General features: G+C 34.0%; 1 protein-coding gene and 1 long non-coding RNA gene across 11 annotated transcripts in view; one reads left to right on the forward strand and one right to left on the reverse strand.

The window, feature by feature from the left end:
- LOC148274505 (uncharacterized) overlaps positions 1–6521 on the reverse strand; it is a 152678-nt gene extending 146157 nt beyond the window's left edge. The window contains exon 1 of the long non-coding RNA XR_015824288.1: positions 5333–6521. This is a non-coding gene — a long non-coding RNA (uncharacterized LOC148274505). The remainder of the gene's footprint in view (positions 1–5332) is intronic.
- klar (klarsicht) overlaps positions 1–19942 on the forward strand; it is a 732252-nt gene that overhangs the window by 708528 nt on the left and 3782 nt on the right. For all 10 annotated transcript variants that reach the window (XM_088237010.1, XM_088237009.1, XM_088237011.1 and 7 more), the window contains 5 exons: positions 12811–12986; positions 15473–15657; positions 16310–16514; positions 17250–17411; positions 17587–17723. In XM_088237010.1, the coding sequence (XP_088093136.1) occupies positions 12811–12986; positions 15473–15657; positions 16310–16514; positions 17250–17411; positions 17587–17723 (865 nt within the window). The remainder of the gene's footprint in view (positions 1–12810; positions 12987–15472; positions 15658–16309; positions 16515–17249; positions 17412–17586; positions 17724–19942) is intronic.

The following is a 19942-nucleotide window of genomic DNA, read 5'->3' on the forward strand; positions in this document are numbered from 1 at the left end:
GGTTTTCTGGATCCGAAAGGCAGCACATCTCCGTCGACTGAGTGTACTGCGATTTGAAAGTAGCCCATTCCTGCGGCTCTCCGGCGAAGGCGGGTAGGTCCTTGGCAGTAGATTGGCGCGCTATCATGGCGCCGACTCTGCTAACGTCCTCTGGGGCTGAAGTCGGGCTTCTTCCTTGCGAAGCCTCTAGTAGAATCGCCATTTTTGACAGCACCGTCATGATGCCGTCCATATCCGTAGTACGCGGCGCGGGCTCGGGATTCGTCTCCAAGGGCACGCGTCGGTCTTGATCGTGTAGTGAAGCACGGAGCGTTCGAACCTGCGTCCTCAGCCGCTGGACTGTATCTTCGGATGTGTCCGACTCGGCTGAGTCCTGATCTGTAGCAGGGTCTTCTCTCGGTTCCGTGCCTCCTCGACCCGAGCGGAGTGAAGGGGTTCTCGAAGTCATCTCTAGGCGCTCTGCGATGAATATCCGGTTCTTCTCGAAGGACCAACTTGTAACAGACGCGGCGGATCACTGCTTCGTCCGTAGCAATCGCGCCCGTCACAAGAACTGTATTTCTATAGGTGCTGGTGTCAAACGCAGAGTGGCCGGGCGTAGGCGGGCCTCGGCCGACGAACGATAAGCTCCGGGGGAGGTATCGTCGCCTAGAGATCCCTTGCGGGGTCGCTAGCGAGTAGCGCTGGCGGCCGCAATCCTGAGTCAGGCAACCGGGTTGTAAGGCCGGTATCTCTCCGTCGGTGGGAACGGCGGGGTGTGTTCCGGGGAAGTATCCAAGGGTCCAAATTATCCGGGGTCCAAAATCCAATCCAAAGAGTATCCGAGTTCCAAGTCCAGGGGGGTAGCGGTGTTCGAATCCAGGTGGCGATGAGGTCCGGTTTGAAGCGAGGTAGGGAGGTGAAGTGGAGAGTAGAAAGCCTTAGTAGTGTGGTGAGGTGACTGACTTTATTTTTCCCCGGCGGGGCTATATATACAACATTTTGCCGTGCGGCGGTGGGCTAGGCCAATAGCGGGCGGTGCTAGGTTGACCAATCACGCGGCGAGAGAGATAGCGAGCACATTTGCCGGCTCTATCGGTCTCTCTCGCGCCACGTATAAGGTCCCCACCCTCCCGCTACCGGCCGCAGTTCCCCGCCGACCGCGCGGCGATCAACACTTATACAGAACAACATAAAAACACATTATGGGCATACAAATATTTTCATGAATTCTAATCTATATGTGGGCTTCAGTATGGCGATCACCACCCCCGAAAGTGACAAATACTAGTCTTTATTGAGGAGGTGGTAGATCGCTTACACATACTGAAGCCTCCTATGCTACATTAAAACCCCAGGAAGGGCCGCCAAGTTGGTGCATGTACTTTTACGTCGGCAACACGGACCCTCTCTGTTTGATCTACGCATCACGATAAAATTATTCGATAACAACGAACCTTTTAAGTATGTAAAGTATTCGGGCTTGTGTAATGCCGGAATATAGTTAAACTTACTTTTATTAAAATTTTCTTAGACACCCTTTTAAACGATACGGCTCAATCGATTTGATCGATTCATGTAAAAATGGCACAAATCACACTTTTGGTAATTTATTTTTTTTATTTTTATTTAAATCTTAAAGTAGGGCACACATATCATACATATTGTTATGTGTGTTCTAATAATAACATTGCAAATATATTTAATTTATAAATTGTTTATCACATATGTCTTGACCATTATTTTAAATTTTGATATGTTTTTTTCTTCATAAATATTTTTTTCCATTTCGTGATACTTTTTAATTGCTTTAAATAAAATTGAATTTTGTGACTTTGCCTTTTTCCTAAATGGAAGTCTAATTTTGTTCTTTTCTCTAGTATTGTGATCGTGTTCATCCTGGTTCCGATCAATTTTTTTCCAAAATTCTGTTTTTTTATTAGAGTTTATAATTTTATGAACAAATATCATTGTATTGTAAAATATTCTTTGTTTATATGTTAATAATTTCATTTCATTTACCATCGACTTTACCCTCGTATATCTATTTCGACTTGGGATTTTAAAACTAATTCTGTTTTAATGTTATTGTTGAATTTGACTTGTTTTGTAACATACAGCTCTTGTCTTGAATTTGTCTGCCACTGAATTAGTGGAAATTTAATATCTCTGTAGTTCGTGATTTAATCTACTTATAATCTTATAAATACATAAATAAATATAATATGGTAGCTTGGCACTTCGGTGCTCATTTCAGGTCATCTCAAAGCGCAGTGACCGTAATAGGATCACCTCTACATGCGCATAAATATCATTTCTGTAGCACGTAACTACGTCTAATGCACTCGTCGTGTATGTTAAATGATATTTACTATGTTAATCATGCACGATATAATATAAGGACGTTCGTGGACTATTATTTTTACTAAATGCGTAAAAAGTATAACGGTTAAAAAAAAATCAAATACTTAACGAAAAATGAGGGTGCGTAGACTTGTAATTATATCAAAGCTGTTTTCTTTGCTTCATCCATTTACTTTATGTTTTTTTCTTTAATCAATACCAAAATAAGTTTTACTGTCTCATTCTTTTCCGACATGCCCTGTAATAAATAAGGAATTCAATGATTAATAATAAAACAAATCAGGTTGTGGTCCCGTGGCTAGTGTCTCGGACTCACAGACCAAAGGTCCGTGGTTCGAATCCCACTCTACCCCAACTTGATTCCATTTTCTAATAGTGAGTTATTTACAACTCGTTGAAAATGGCCCTCAAAATTAAATATTTGGGTAAATCATAAGAACGCAAATATTTCTTTTTATTAAAAAATAAAATAAAATAAAAACATTATAGAAATTAACTTCTAATAGACCACTATCTGTTGTTACCACTTTTTATAATTATTTATTTTTGTTTGAGGTTAATAATTCTGTTTATTGACTTCAATATGAGATTTTACAACCTAACTCATTATCACAACACTCGTTTTACATATAATAATGGTTTAGTGATCCCTAAAATAAATAATAAATATGGTAGAAGAACATGTAATAGAATAAAATTGGAAATTGGCTTCTTAATCAAGAGTTTTAATATTAATTGTCTATCAATAATTTGTTTAAATTTAACATATTACAACAGAGATGAAGAACATTTCAGAAAAAGTAATATAGAAGTCTAGGCATCTACAGGGCTTATGACCTGTCATTGGCTGGTTTAAGTGGCCACTTTACACACTGTGTAAAATTCACCATTCTGCCCATATTTGAACATCTATATTCCTTCAATTCTTTCATCTGTTGATGTTTGTGAAGTTAAAGAGCTTCAGAGAGAAAAAAAATTAAAATATAAAAAAAATATTAAAAAATTTGGACAAACTCAAAATATTGGTGTTTAAATTTGATTTTCTTATCATAATTTTTCTTATTTTTGATGACGGATACATTTAAACTACTGCTCCTTATTTTGACTGTAATTGTTTGTGTAAAGATATTTATTTTTAAATAGGATTAATATTTATGTAGGTAAGCTTCACCAACAAGCCACAAAAAGTGTCTTGGTGAGATTTTTTTATTTATTATATGTATTCCTTGTTTATGTATCTAAATTTTTATCCATGTTTACTTTTTCATTAAATAAATAAAAAAAAAACAAATATTTTATTTCTATTTATAATTAAAATTAAAGTTAAAACTATTTGTTTTTGACCACTTATCTTACGTACAGCTCCGAAATCGGTTGGTAATTAAATAAATAATAAGTGTTTCGATTTATCTTGTTCTTTGACAATTCTTGATGGAATTCTATTGTAATTTTATAATAACCAACTTACATTTGGATTTACATTAAAAATATTTATTTGAATAATAATAAATAATAAGTGGTTAAAAACTAAGTGTTTTTATTCTACTTATTTAAAATATTTTAATTGAACTTTATTTATTTTTATACTGTTTCTTCGGCCTTTTTATTTCAGCATTTAATTTTATGTATAAATCGAAGAAATTTCGTATTCTTTCCATTAATTTACTTTTATTTTTTATATATCGTATTATCAGCGCTATGATTTTTTAAAGTTTTGCGTTTCTGAAATTACTCCGCATGTGACGTCAGAAGTTCTCTTCCGCTTATTCTCGGTCAGTTCTGCTGATTGGTATGTTGACGGTTAGTAAACCGGATGTCTTTCACAGCTCTCTTATCATTAGTTGATTCATATGAACTAGTGCCGTCGATCAAAGTAGTTCGTTTTTATTAAAATATATTTTTTAAACATTTTCAAGAAAATTTGCTGTACAATTTAATGCTCTAATTTTTATCGCGTGCAAGAAAACATCTTTTGTATCCTATTTTCCGTAGGGCTGAAGTTTTTCATTATTTGCCACTAAAATTTCGCACTTTTCTCTGTTTTTGATGTGTTAAACAAAACAACTGTTGTGCGCTTATTAAAAATTATAACAAATTGCATTTTCTAACTGTGACCTCTAAATGCTTTTTATAGCCTGAGGTATACTTATGTATTTATTTAAATTTTCCCGGTGCAATTGACGTCATGTCGTCATAATTTTCAGTCTGAGCAAAGTATAAAGTTACAATAAAAATTGTTTTTTTTTGTTTTTGCTCAACAGGTTTTCATTAATGTAATTCAATATTTAAAAAAGGCATCGAAGCGAAATTGTTATACGTCTCGTCTTAAATTTCATATCTATGTTCTGTTTTCAATATTATTGATGCATTGTCTGATGTTATTATAAAAAGTTGCCCAACGAGGATGTTTGATTGAAATCTGTGCGGCCAAATATTATGTCGGAAGAGAAATCGCTTCTTAAAATAATGTAATCATTGCCTTCATTTTTCTTTTGTTGAATAGATGTTTTTGTCAACAATATTTTGAGTTTGTCCAAATTTTTGTAGACAAGGACTGGATTCAACTCTCCGGGGAGCTGTTTATATTAACATTTTACAACAGAGATGAAGAACATTTAAGAGAAGGTAATATAGAAGCAAACACAAACATCAACAGATGAAAGAATTGAAGAAATTTAGATGTTCAAATATAGGCAGAATGGTGAATGTTACACAGTGTGTAAAGTGGCCACTTGAACCAGCCATTGACAGGTCATAAGTCCTGTAGATGCCTAGACTTCTATATTACCTTCTCTTAAATGTTCTTCATCTCTGTTGTGAAATGTTAAGATGTTTTTGTGTTTTTTTATTGAGAAATATGCATTTTGAAAATTGCTGAAAAAATTGGGTTCGAACAAATTGTAATGTTTTATTTTTAAACCTGCCATTGACTAATTTAAACGTTTATAGCCCAAGAAATTTAATATCCTATATAAAATATATATTTAACCCTTTATACTGCTAAACAACGATATATCGTTGTTGTTAATCCCTATCATAAAGTTCTAACTAGACTGATGCTGACGTCATAATCCCCAAAAGGGTAAATGAATTCGGGAACTGCTTGTTGCACTTAACCGTCAGTGGTATAAACATTTTCAAAACATAAAAATTACTTATTCGACGGGTTATTATTTAGTTTCGTACCTATTTCAGCCCTACGGAAAATTTTATACAAAAATGTTTTCTTACGCGCAGTAAAAATTTAAGCATTAAATTGTGCGGCAAATTTTCTTGAAAATTAATAAAAAATCATTAAAAAAATTTCAATGAAAACGAACAACTTTGAACGAAGTCACTTGTTCATATGAATCAATCAATGATAAGAGGGTTGTGTAAGATTTTCGGTTCGCTAATCGTCAATGGACCAATCAACAGAACTAACCGAGAAGAAGCGGAAGAGAACTTGCGACGTCACACGCGGATTAATGTCAGAAATACAATAATACAATAAAAGATCGTAGCGCTGATAGTACGATACATAAAAATTGAAAAATAAAGCTTTGTCTATTAACAATTTTTTTTTTTTAAACCACTAAACATCCTCTTTATAAATTTACTTAGGATGTTTAAATTAGCAGTGCTTTTAAGAAAAGAGAAACGACTTAACACAGGAAACTTCTAGATAGTCGGGACCTGAAACAGTGAACTTTTTTACATTCCAAAAACAGTGAAATAAAAAATAAATCAATGTTAATAGTTAGATTTTTAATCACCTATATGATATTTGAGGAAAATAATTATATTTGCTGTTTTCCCCGCTATTAAACCCGATTCAGTGATTACGAAAATATTTATGTACTTCCGTAATAAATAACTAATTGAATACTTTACCTTTAATATAACATTTCTCCACAATATCCATATTGATTTTTAAAATACAATTATTTTTTATAAATCCGTGTCATAAATTTTATCGGTATTCGTAGTATGTGATATTTCCCTATTGAAGATTAATTTTCCATTGTAATCGGGGCCGTGGTACACGTAAACTAAAGTTATTTACAAATTAAAATCTTAAATATTATGTTGAGTACAAGGCGAGCACTATCTTTACATTGGCTAAAAATATAATAAATACGTATATGTACAGTAGAACTCAAACTCCGATTATCCGAATCGATTTCAGAATTTCAGAAAAAAAATTAAGACTGAAACGCACTGCGATTCGCAAAACAATGATTCTGTCTACGCGGGCTATTGTCTGGCACTTGTAACTACGCTTGACATGTCAAAGTGTTGCCTTTTCATTTAATTAATTGAGAATAGTTTTTTCTCCCATTTTCAACATACATACGTTAATTAATAAAATAGACCCTTTTTTCCGAAAAAATCTAACTATCCGAATGTTTTACTATCCGAATAGGGTCCATTGCCAATTGATTCTGATAATTGGAGTTTTACTGTATCACAATACGTACCATTGTATTGTACTTGTACATGTACAGTCTGTTCAGAAGATGTGTTGAAAATTCGCGTGATTGATCGCGTCGTGTACATTATTATAGAGTACTTTCACTCTTTGCCACGAAGAATTTCCATTTAATATCTATCGTTCATTTTCCGCCTTGCCTTTGCACGCGCTATCTAATGGTCAATAATAATTACAGATCATTTTTCTCATATGCATCGATTATCAATCATTTGTTAGTAATTGATTTGGAAAAGAGAAATCGTTTGGCGGTCGACGGTGGCAACTTATTCTAGTTTTGTCGCAAGATCTAATTCATAATGTTAATTGCGATCATGATAACATAAATATGCATACTTTAATCAGTGTCTGTAATCTTATGCAGTTTCCTCTAGGAAAGTAGATCTTGTTACCATTGCATTTTCTAATTAATTGCACGTGACTAGGGGAATAAAACTCTACACTTGACTGGTTTGGTTTGAGTGGCCACCTAACACACTGTGTAACATTCCACATTCTGCCTATATTTGATTTTTTAAAACTTTAAATAACAAAATATAATTTGACGTTTAATCATCAGTGTGGCCACATATGAAGCAAAGTGTAGTCGCGTGCAAAAAACAAGAATCCTCAAGTAGAAATCTTCTCTACCCCCGCGAGAAGATTCAGAATAGCACCACTGTGCCGCGACTATGAACGCTGTCTTCATCGGTAGATATCGAGACGGTGTAAACTAATATCGGTATTTATGTACGAAAATGTGTATATTTGTATGAAAATTCAAAGTGTTTTCGTCGGCAACCTGTAATTGAACATGTTAAGATAAAAAAATTGTAAACGTGTTTTATTTTTCATACAGAAAACTTAATTTTACTGTGTAGATAAAATTTTCTTAAAATAAAACGTTCTATGTTTTAATTATTTTAATACATAGAACGTTTTATTTTCGTGTGGCTGTCTTATTTTGACTAGGCCTAATTTTTTTAATCTAAGGACTACAAAATTACTAACGCAGTTGGCGGTCTTAACTCTTTACCTACTAAAAATGTGTTAGGAATTTGAAGTTTAAAAATATTTTTTACGTGAGTAAATACTATACGATAGACTTCTCATTGTGTAATAATTCAAGCTTTTTTTAAACAAGATTCGAAAGTTGTTTTACCTGTATTTTATACTGAAGCATGAAGCTTTTAAAAACTTGAAGGAGCATTTTGCTTAAAATGGTAATATAGGTACGTATCGCATCTTTAGAAGGAAAACGACTTAACTCAAAAAAACCTTAAAGTAAGTTAAGATCATAAAACGACTTCAATGAACATTATCCATCTTTCTGCATTAAAAAAAATGCAACATTCGGGTGGGAATAGGAAGAAACCGTAACATCGGTCTCTTTGTTACTCAGAGAATCCAAATTTAACTAAAGTAAGTTCCGTGTTAGTACGAAAGCGACGCTATTAGTGTTGTGTTTTGTGTGAAGGACGCAACGCAGACAAACATACAGTGACCGAAAGCCGGTTGAGTCGATTTTATTCCGATACAAATGGCAACTTTACTTTCATTTAAAAAATATTAAAACGACCAATTTAGCTTTGTGATTGTTTCGTTCCAACTTACCGATAATAATTTACTTATTTAAGTTTATGTCATTTCGTGAATAAATAAAATAATGTGTTTGGTGACCTGATCTAACCTAATAAAAATTATGTTTAATAATTTATTTTTATTGCGCTTTTTTCCATAGATTCATAGCTAAATGCCTTCGGTATAATTTTCAACTCGAAATTTGGTGCTTACTTCGAAAAATACAAAACAATCGACGAAAGAATACTAAGGTGTCACAATTTATATTCATCTTTTGCCGTTTTTTTTTTGCAAAGTTGATTTTTTGAGTTGAGTCGTTTTCGTCCTAAAGGTGCGATATGTACCTATGCCCATTTTATTTTATGTGCGTGTTTGTTTGTATGAGGATTTGTTTTATATATGTATGTATGAGTGTATATAATATACGTACGTATAGGTGTGTATACAAGGTGTTCTTTAAACCCCGTCACATCCGAAACCACGTGATCAGTATGGGCAAGAAGACATATTAACATATGAAAAAAAATATTTTTTAACAAATAATAAAATAAAAAAATTAAATATAAAAAACAAATGGTTGCTTACTTCTGCAGAGGAGAAGTAAGGGAAGAGCGGCGCAGTATCAGACTCCCCCTCCCCCTCCTTGTTTCTCCCCTGCAGAAATAAGCAACCATTTGCTTTTTTGATATTTTATTTTTTTAAATTTTTTTCGTTCTAAAAAAATTTTTTAATGTGCTAATATGTCTTCTTGCTTATACTGATCATCGTGGTTTCAGATGTGACAGGGTTTAATGAACACCCTGTATAATTCTTTCTCTGTCGTCATAATAAATTCCAATTTGAATTTACCGTCGAGTTGTTTGATCGTCAGTATTATTTCAAAATCAAAAGTAATAGTTAATGTTTCGAAAAAACATTTCTTTTTTCATACAAAAACAATTATGTTTTTAAAATTGTTACTGTTATTACTCTCGATTTTCAACTTTTACTAATGATCGGACAATCCGGGCTTTATGAACTCTTGTATTTATTGACATATTAATACACATAGACATGCCCTAAGTCCTCAAAAATTATGACACTTCTTAACTCGTGCCCAAACGCTCAGTCATGCCCTACGCGTATTTAGTCGTTCTTCGACCCCCCGGCCAGGCGTGACGTTTGGAATCGAAACCAAAACGCCTGCTTGTGTCATGAAAGTGTGTAAAAATCTTTTGGATAAATATTGTTGAAAGGATTGTGTAACTTTTCGTTGGTATATATTTGTTCACGACTGGTTAACAAAGATTAAAATAATTAGTATTTAAATATAAATATTATTTTTTTCTAACGTCAAAAGCGACGCAATTGCAAAGCTCTTATTAGTTGCAGGGGTGCACCGATAGAAATACGTTTTAAAAATATAATAAACGTCAATTAATATTATTTTGGCATTTCCCTTTAGACTAAACTTTGGGGCCACGATTATTATATAAAGACTAAGTATTAAACTAAAATTTGTTAAAACGATTAAAATGTAATAGATTGAAAATAAAGGTAGCGGACGCAAAACTTTTTAAAAAAATCAGGAATTTTAAATCACACAATTTTTTGTGACATATTTCTTTATTTCTACGTAAAATTATACATTCGGTTATACTTTAAAAAAAATAGTTATTTAAATATTTTAGTTGAAACCTTTTTTTTATAGAGATGTATTCTCATTTTTTTTAAAGAATATCTTATTTAGGTTTTTATTACCTTCATACCGGTCCTTACCGGTACCGGTTTTTGTTTTTTTTTATTATTATTGCGCGGTTTTTAAAAAACATTATTTTTAAAATGACAAATCGTATGATTTCCTCATTTTTCGTGCGTTTTACCGGACTACAGCCTTAACGTTAAAATAACTTTTTTATTTACCAAAAATGAGTATCCTCCAATTTTGGTAGCATATGCATGATCATTGCCCTGGTATAAATAAACAAACTTATTACCTGTGTGTTAGTTTTCTAATCACTACTTTAAAAATATTTTACTCTATAGGGCATGTCTATGTATGAATATGTCAACGATTGTATTGAAATATTATTTGTTGCGTGATTTATAAATAAAAAATAAATTCGTACATCGTACGTAAATCATTTATAATAAATATCTTACATGTAATTAATACAACTTACATAAGTAAGTAAATCTAAATTGGTGCCTTGTTATAATGTTAAATGCAGTATTTGAAATATGAGGGTATTATAAGCAAACTTAGAAATCTCCATTGAAGGAGTTACTGGGATATTTGCGAAAATCTTTGAAAATAGAATTGTGAGATTTCTAATTATGCTTTACCAACTCATTAAAGAGTGCTAAGTTTGCGGTGTCAAGTAATATAATTGAAATCTGTTTTTGCAAGATTTAGAGACGGTTTCGAATCACGCTATTATTTAGATAGATAGGTTTTTATGTATAGTTTATTTTCGCATCAATAACTAATCTTCCACTGTGGTGGAAATTTCTAAGTTAGCTTCTTATACACTAATATTATGTTTTACGATCCCGTTATTTCCCGCGCTAATTTAGATACCGGAAACGCTACAGCATTTTTTAGTATGGTAATGGCGGTTGATGAATGTGTACAAATGTGTATTTTTCAATTACTGTTCGTGTTTACTTTCTAAATGCATTATTTTTAACTGTGTGCCAATGAAAATAGATAAATGAACACTATGCACCTATATATTTATGTATTTTAACGCGTCTTTAATAATTATTTAGGTAGGTACGAACAACGTTCGTAATAAATAAGTTGTTTCGTTAAAAAGGTTGTTTGTAAGTGTTTATTTAAAAAAATCGTTATGTTTAACTTTCCACTCATCCGAGAATAGACATTGTATAATAATGACGTTTCCTTTATTTCCCATGTAAGATAATTTTTTTAAAGAAGAAAATTATCAATTAAAATAAAGATAAAAAATTTACTAGTTATATTTTGTTTATCGCCTTCTTTTATTTATTTATTTAACATTTTGTGCATTTATATTTGTACATTGGCAGGCTTATTGCCAAATGGCAATTTCGTCCAACCACCCAATAAAATAGAAGGTGTTATTTATTTAAATAAATTAATATCGATATTTGTCATCGATAGAAAAAGGGGAATAAAGAGAGAGGAAAAGAGTAGAGATTAAAGAGGAGAATGGTGATGTTTCTTCTGGTGTGATTTAAGCAAAACTACTGTCGAAAACATGTTTGATAGTAGATGGGAGATGATTCCATAGTCGAGCCGCGCCGCGTCGACACTATTCGAGTTTGAGGAGTAAAAGGCAAATATCACATACTACGAATACCGATAAAAATATGTGAGATATTAATTGTATTTTAAAAATCAATATATTGTGGAGAAATGTATTCATTCATAACTTTTTTAATAAAATTGTAAAAAAAATATGTCCCTTCCAAAACGCGACATGTTTGCCCTTCGCAACTGTGACGTCACGATTGATGACGACGTTCTATTTAAATTTAAACAGTCACAAAATTTAACCGAATCGTGACGTATTAGGGGCGTGGCCAATGCAGTGAACCGTTTTCACGGGAATTTAAAATTATACATTAAAAAATATTTTTATGCTGCTAATATGCACAAATATTTTTTATGCTGCTTTGTCGGCCTCGTGGTGTAGTGGTCAGCGCGTTTGCCTACCATGAAAGAGGTCTCGAGTTCGATTCCCGACATGGTTGACATGAAATATTTATTTTAAAATGTGTTTTTACACTAAAATATTTCATAGTCCCTGGACTGGTACCTGAAGCGTAAGACTGGTCATCTTACCTTCATGTAACAAAAACGATCGAGATACACTGCGATTGGTGTAATTATTAATTAAAAATAGTAAAAAAAAGTCATATTTTTCACGGAGGTAAATACGAGTGTTAGGACTATGAATTACTGTGAACAGAAGTGAGAGGGTGTGATAATCTCTCCGCTGCATTTATTATGTATTAATATCTTTCATCTTAATCTCATCTGCACCATTGTGGTGGATACCTTAGGCACTGCATAAGTAAACAAATTGCAACTTATGCATTTCAAGGATATTATAAAATAAAACCCAATTGAATAATATTTTATATACCTAAACCTTTTCGGGAATCGAATCCGGGGTCTATTGCATATTAACCTAGCGCGCTAACCCCTTTGTTTAACATTTTTATATAATCATCGGAAAACAAGCATGTCGCTGTCGGTATTTGAATATTTACTATTAGGAAAATTAATCTGATTCGATCGAACCTTTTTACCCAACCCAATAATTAATTTAGAAAGAACAAATGACATTAATTTTATTATTAAAAAATGTGTAAAATCTTATACACATAAGGAAGAGAATATCAACTGACTTGTTTTATTTATTTATCATGGAATTTAATAATTAATTATCATTTTTCTTTGTCGCCAGGATTGATCACGAAATGGAGCACGCTCCGCACAAGCGGCGAGTCGCGGCTGACGGCGCGCCGCCTGCACCGGGAGCTGCTTAGCCTCAAGGGCGCCCTCCAGGCGAGAGGGCCCGGCGGGCCTCGTCCTGCACTGCACTCGCGCGCCCAACTGCACCACAGGGTGGAGGACCTCAGGGTAAGTGTGACTGGGCCCTTCACTGGGGTCAGGTGTGACTCGCCCTACGGTTTTACCGCTCTACTCTAACTACTTTTTTTTTATAAAACAGTTACGCATATTGCAGATTTTTTTAAATAGGTAGAATTGCCATCAACATTCTTACCCTAAATTTCTAGCCGTTCTTTCGCTGTCCATTCACTCTTTATGTCGACCATCGGTGTACGCTTTTTTGAATTTGTCGGTAATGCTGGCCTCAGCCTTGTATTCTGCATAGATCTCGATTTTCGTTCAATTATCGTAGATAGTTTTACAACACATTTTCCCAAGATATTGGATTTGTCATCTCATGTAAAATTATACAATAACTGTAGTTCCTGTCTAGATTTATAAATAACCGAAGGTTAATATGAAGGTCTAAAGCAATTATTTATATTACACATTTGACATGCCTTTGTAAACAACGCAATGCACAAGACCATAAATCTTATAATTTGTCAATGTAAGCAATTTTCTGATATAAACGTTTTTCTTTACATTTGTGTATCATTCTTGCGTTGAGAGGATAGGCGGTGTCTGGGAATTTTGATGAATAGGTATTTGGACATTGTTTTTCTGTCACTCTCTCGCAAACGCCTCTATGATACTGTGCGATAAAAAAAACTGCACATCGGACTGATTTTGCCTAACTAAAATTGACATTTCCCTGTTCCCTTTTCCGCACCCCAAAAATTAACCGATTTGGTTATTTTTTCAAAAGAATAAATATCAGCCTGAAATTTTCTGTGTCGATACCTATTCAGTTTTTCAAAATTATTTATCATATTTGTATACCGTACCTTAAGGTCGGCCTCGTGTTGTAATAATCAGCGCGTTTGCCTACAATGCAAGAGGTCTCGGTTTGATCCCCGATATTAATTTATTTTATTTATTTATTCATATTTTTTGCTTACAAACTATAATGAATAATAAAAATAATGTGACCTCACTGGGGTTTCCCGTGCCGAGGACACTTAACAATATACTTTTTTAAAATTACATTTGAGAATAAACAAAGAAGACTAACTTAAAAAAACGAAGATAATTAACAAATATGGTTGATATGAAATATTTATTTAAAAGGGTGTTTTCACACTAGAATGTTTCGTAGTCCCTGAAGCGTAAGACTGATCATCTTACCTTCGCGTAATAAAAATGATAAAGATAAGCTGCGATTGATGTACCAACGCAGTGCCCTATGCACCATTAGGTGCGGAAAGGGAATGATGCTGATGATGATACCGTACGTGCCTAGGCGGTAGATAAAACTGCCCCCTTTATTGAGGTTTAGACAGTACTAGCTTTTATAAGGAACAATTTATCTAAAAAGCAAAACGATAGATACACACCAATCTATGTTTTAAAAAATCACCGCTTCAGTGCCATAATCCAGGGAGAAAATATTGAATTACGTGTGTATGAAAAAAAGTCAGACCGCCTTTCCTCTTAATGACGGCACCTAGTCATTTAAAAAAGTAGTATCTTAAACACAAGGCAGGTTTTAACTTGTTTTGTGTGGGTGTTTCAGTCAACTCTGTATAAGAATCATTATGTGGACATATTACGTTCCACTCTTCTGTAAATGTGTAAATCCACCAAATAAAAAAGTAAATGCAATGATTATAGTTGCTATGTTGTTGCATCACGTGTAATTATCTTAATTTCATGCCCAATTTACACTTTATTTATTACCCAATTTTATTTCTCACTACATCCATTGTTTAATTGTCTAACAAGTGAGGTATTTACTCAATTGGTTTCATTTTTCCACTTAACTCCGTGATCTAGCACTTATTTTCTACAAGCTGCATTACCTTTGTAGAAAGAAAGAGTAGAAAAACTGGTTGGTATAATTGTAAAAGAAATTTTATTAACAAGAAAACTATCACTTTCCCATAAAAGTGTGAAGGTTGTACTAAATAATACCTTTGTGTTTTCAATATTCAATTGTTTTATCGTTAAATGAAAATAATAATTATTAATTAATAAATTGTAATATATAAATACAGATTGATTTACAGTGATTACAATAGATTTGGTTTATTATTTATCGAGTTTTTAGTTAGTTGTACATATATGTATAGCAATGGTTATTAGGTACAAAGATTCTTAACCATTGCTCGTTCATTTCACTAAACTGTAATGTAAAATCTAACCACATGTTTGTACATACACAATATGAATATTGTGTATGATTATCTCAAACTTGCAAAAACAAGATCAATGGACTTAAGGACTGAAATTCTCGGGGAGGTGGACTCAATTGAGATACACCTCAATAACATTAATTTATTTCAGCCATCAACTGTTATCTATTCAATTCACGTAAGAGTATCTAAGTTATGATGATGTACTTTTGAATTACGAATACTTAGGTCCTAACTTAAAATAAGACGAAAGTCTCACGAAGCTTTAAAAAAATGTGTCCGTAAGACAAATCAATAAAAATACATTTATATTTATTTCAGGCTCACCTTGCCACGCTTCAAGAACAGAAAGCTTCTATGTTAAAACTGAATGTGTCAGTGCATCGCTTGCTAACGGATATTGGGATCAACACGTCTTCAGGGAATTGCATATCTGATACACTCAGCCATAACCTCAAGAACGAAGTCACCGAACTCTACCGTCTCTGGGATGAATGTTTTGAAAGGTAATCTTAGAATATAACTGTTCTTTCTGCTAGATCAAGTCTAACTACTTTGATACATGCAAAAACTACGTCAAATTCATGACACAGTCCATCTAATTAGGCGACCTTACCGTTTCTATGAACCAAACCATACGATGTTTGAACACATGCTTGTACTTTTTCACATACAGTAGAACTCCGTTTATCCGAACTACAGTCATCCGAATTGCCAAATATCCGGATCGTCATCAGGAAATAAAAAATAAAGATGATATTATAATATCAAATAAATGCTGGTTAATGAGTTTCTTCATTTTGCTTTGGCAATTAACTTTGCTTGACATGTTTAAGTAAGTTTTTAATGTGATTCCAATTCGCTGTATTATTTCAAAATAAAAAAAAGTCATCTTAGTTTGTTGCAACGGAGGGGAAACATTTTTGAGAAGGGAATATGGAAGTCTAGGCATTTACAGGGCATATTACCTGTCGTTGGCTGATTTAATTGGCCACTTTTACACACTGTGGAACATTCACCATTCTGCTTATGTTTTAACATCCACATTTATTCAACTCTTCCATCTGTTGACTTGAAGTAAAAGAGCTGAAAGGGTCTCCTCTCGTATTATATATTGTGTAAATGAAATTAATGTTTTTAAATTATTATATTTTATAGCACAAATTCAGAGCTGACATCGTTGGAAACTGCTTTGGAGTGTTGGAGCAGTTGGGAAAATGGCTTGGCTGAACTAAAGGGAGCCTTGCGGGGTGACTGTGACACCGTGCGGCTTATAGAGGCTGCTCTGGCGGCCGGAGGGCCCACGCGAGTAGCCCCACATGTCACACAACTTGCCCGACTACTCTCTGAAACCACAAACCAGGTGAGATTCTGTTGTTGAGTTATATAATATTATGATAGTCGTCTCACATGGGTATTATTTTTAAACAGATAAAAACTTACAAGGTCATTTTAAATTAAATCTATATTACCATCAAAACCACATCTATAATAATATAAAAAAAGTATCAAAGATGGCCAAAAGACCCATACCTATTTTTGAAAAAAAAATGAAAATCTGTAATAGCACTTTTTAATTTAATTATTTACAAAAAAAATAAATTATTTGATAATATTTGGTGGCATTGATACTTTGAAAAATTAACCTAATGGTTAACATAACAAGAAACGCTATTTTTATTAAGTATTAAATATGCAGTTAGCCGCTTTTGATACTATTTTTAACGTTTGGCCGTCGTACGCGCAAATGGCCAGTGGAAAATATGCATGCCGCTTCTGTTTATTTTTGTCATAACACATTTGTCAAGTTTTAGCTTAAATAAAAGTGTCATCAAAAAAAAAATATTAGTCTACATAAGTATTAAATGCATACATGAAGTTCAATTTAGATTAATATTAGCAAAGAAAATTACCTTTGTTTATACATTGGCCGCTTTTGAATTGCCCTTTACAGGGGCATAAATATTTTCCACTGTCCTTTATAGGGTTAAATTTTTACTAAAATTTTAAGTCTGTTCAAATTTGAAAATTTCACATAATCATATTTTTCGGAGGTGTAAGTAATAATTGATAATAACCCTTACCTATTTGTTTACAGAAGGGAGAGTGCTGTTCACTGTCGGACAGTGGGTTATCAGATTCAGGATGTGAACAAGAACTGTCGGAGAGAGAGCGAAGACTCATGGAACTGCGGTCTGCCGCTCGTGCCATGGAGAATGTCTTGGCTCCGGGGAGTAAACTGCTCAAGGCAATGACCAAGGTAAGAAACTGTACTTAATATTTCATTTATCAGTCCTATTTTAATTCTATGGAAGCCAAGCAGAAATACACTTATAACACTATTTACATTTCACAATTGTTTCACCTCACCTTTTTGATTATTACGCAATATTTCTTTTACATGTCAAATAAAATTATCATTCCGATGTCCACAGAGGATGGAAGAAGCCGAATTGCAGCTGCGTACTCTTCAAACAGCCTGTCGGGACCTCATTGTCAGGACAGCGGGAGGAGTGGCAACTTCACCTGACAAGACTAACTGGGACATCGCATCCAGATTATCTATTACCAGGTGATGATCTTAAATCTCTACCCCTTCTATCAACACACCCAAATTAAGTTAAAAGAAAAAAAATGTATCCAATTGTAGAAAAGCTCATATTTATTGGGGACTTTAATAAGTTCTCGCTGTATTATCGTGAAAATTAAAGCTTTATTTAAAAAATTAGTAAAGAATATGTCATTAAAAGTTATGTTTATTGCTAGTGACTATTTTCTCTCATCTTTCTGGCAGATTACGAATACTATCTCGTAAGAACGACTCATGTTTTGAAGTTATCGAGCCATTTTAGGGCATCTCAACTAATGAAGATTACATTCTTAAATGGAAGTGCTGCTCAGCTAGGCTATGAGTTATCGATCGAAAGGAGCAATGTCTGGTGAATACGTTGGGTGGGGTAGGACTTCCCATTTGAGCATTTCCCAGTATGTGGCCGAGCATTGTCATGCTTCAAAATTATTTTGTTGCATCTATCCTCGTATTTCGGCCGTTTTTCCATCAATGCTCGGCTCAAGCGCATCAATTGTAGTCGATAGCGATTGCTATCCCGCGATGGTTTCATTGGGTTTGAGGAGTTCATAATACACTACACCTAGTTGATCGTGGTACAGAGCCGAGATGATGATGATGTTGTTAGGTGATGTTCCGACAGAGCATAGTCACCGTAAGTCTCCACAACAATTGTATGTGCTTCAAGCTGCAGATTTAAAAAAAAAGTAATTCACTAAAATTCCCCGCAAATGCTTTCCACATGAAATTTGGCATCTTTAACTCTATGAAAAATATGTTGTTTACACTTCGACAGAATAAAATTCAAGCCTAATGATGAGCTTCACAATGAAGTTGGCTGTAGTATTGCCTGATATAAAAAGGCTAAGATTAACACTATCTGTAACAACAGCGAGAACTTATTGAAGTTAGAATTTAAATTTGTTGCAACAGAGAGGGAAATCGTTTTTGAGAAGGGATTATGGGAGTCTAGGCATTTACAGGGCTTATGACCTGTCATTGGCTGGTTTAAGTGGCCACTTTACACACATTCACCATTCAGCCTATGTTTGAACATCCACATTTCCTCAACTCTTCCATCTGTTGACTTATTGAAGTCCCTATTACTTAATTTATAATCACAGAAAAGTTCAATTTAAAAACAATACAATAAAAAAAGTTACTTATTAATGACATAATCATCATCATTCCCTTTCCGCACCTAATTAATTAATTATGGATAACTTATATAGCGCCATTTTTGTAATATAATACCTCAAGGGCGCTTTACAAAGTGCAAAAGTTTTTAATTTCAGAAAAATAATGTACTTTGTCACCACATGCGAAGAATTTATTCAAATGATTTAGAGAACAAGTGGGTTTTAAGTTTCTTCCAAAACATCACTCTCACAGTTTCGGACTTCTGCTGGGAGAGCATTCCATGCCGTAAGGCCTGCGACTGCAAATGCACGTTCGCCAAATTTAGTGCGCCGTTTGCGTAGAGGTATAATAACTTTTCCTTTCGGCGTAGATGTAGCTGATCTAAGCGTAAGACGTCTGTCAGCTAGTTCATCCGGAATGCAGAGTTCCCTTAAATATTCTGGAGCAGAGTTGTGCAGTGACTTATACATAAGCCAACAGAGTTTGTATTCCACCCTCTGTGGAAAACGTAGCCCGTGCAATTCCCGAAGTAGTGGAGTGATATGACTGAACTTAGAGATTCTAAAAATAAGTCTCGCTGCGGCATTCAATACAGACTGTAGGCGAGTCATTTTGAGTGCATAGGGCACTGCATTGGTACACTAATCGCAGTTTTTCTTTGTTACATGAAGGCAAGATGATCAGTCTTACGCTCCAGGTACCAGTCTAGAGACTATGAAATATTCTAGTGTTAAAACACCATTTTTAAATAAAATTTCATATCAACCACGTCAGGAATCGAACCCGAAACCTCTTGCATGGTAGGCTAACGCGCTGACCATTACACCACGAGGCTACTTGTACTTTACTAGTCAGAAACGTATATCCTAGTGCTGAGCTCCCATTTAATTAAGATGAATGTTCACAACATTATTTTTGGTACGTGTATTTTTTTTTACATACACAAATCTGGATTTCTCCCAAGGGGGAGTAGGTATATATTTTTTTTATTAATATCCCTACAGAGATGAGGTAGAATTTTTTCAAATTCAGGATTATGGATATTCGAGCGTTGACATCTCGAACGCTGTAAACGCTCGAAT

This window comes from Micrasema longulum, unplaced genomic scaffold (assembly GCF_059751315.1).
Source record: "Micrasema longulum isolate JH-2025_06_02 unplaced genomic scaffold, ASM5975131v1 h1tg001635l, whole genome shotgun sequence".
In the NCBI taxonomy this organism is placed as follows: domain Eukaryota; kingdom Metazoa; phylum Arthropoda; class Insecta; order Trichoptera; family Brachycentridae; genus Micrasema; species Micrasema longulum.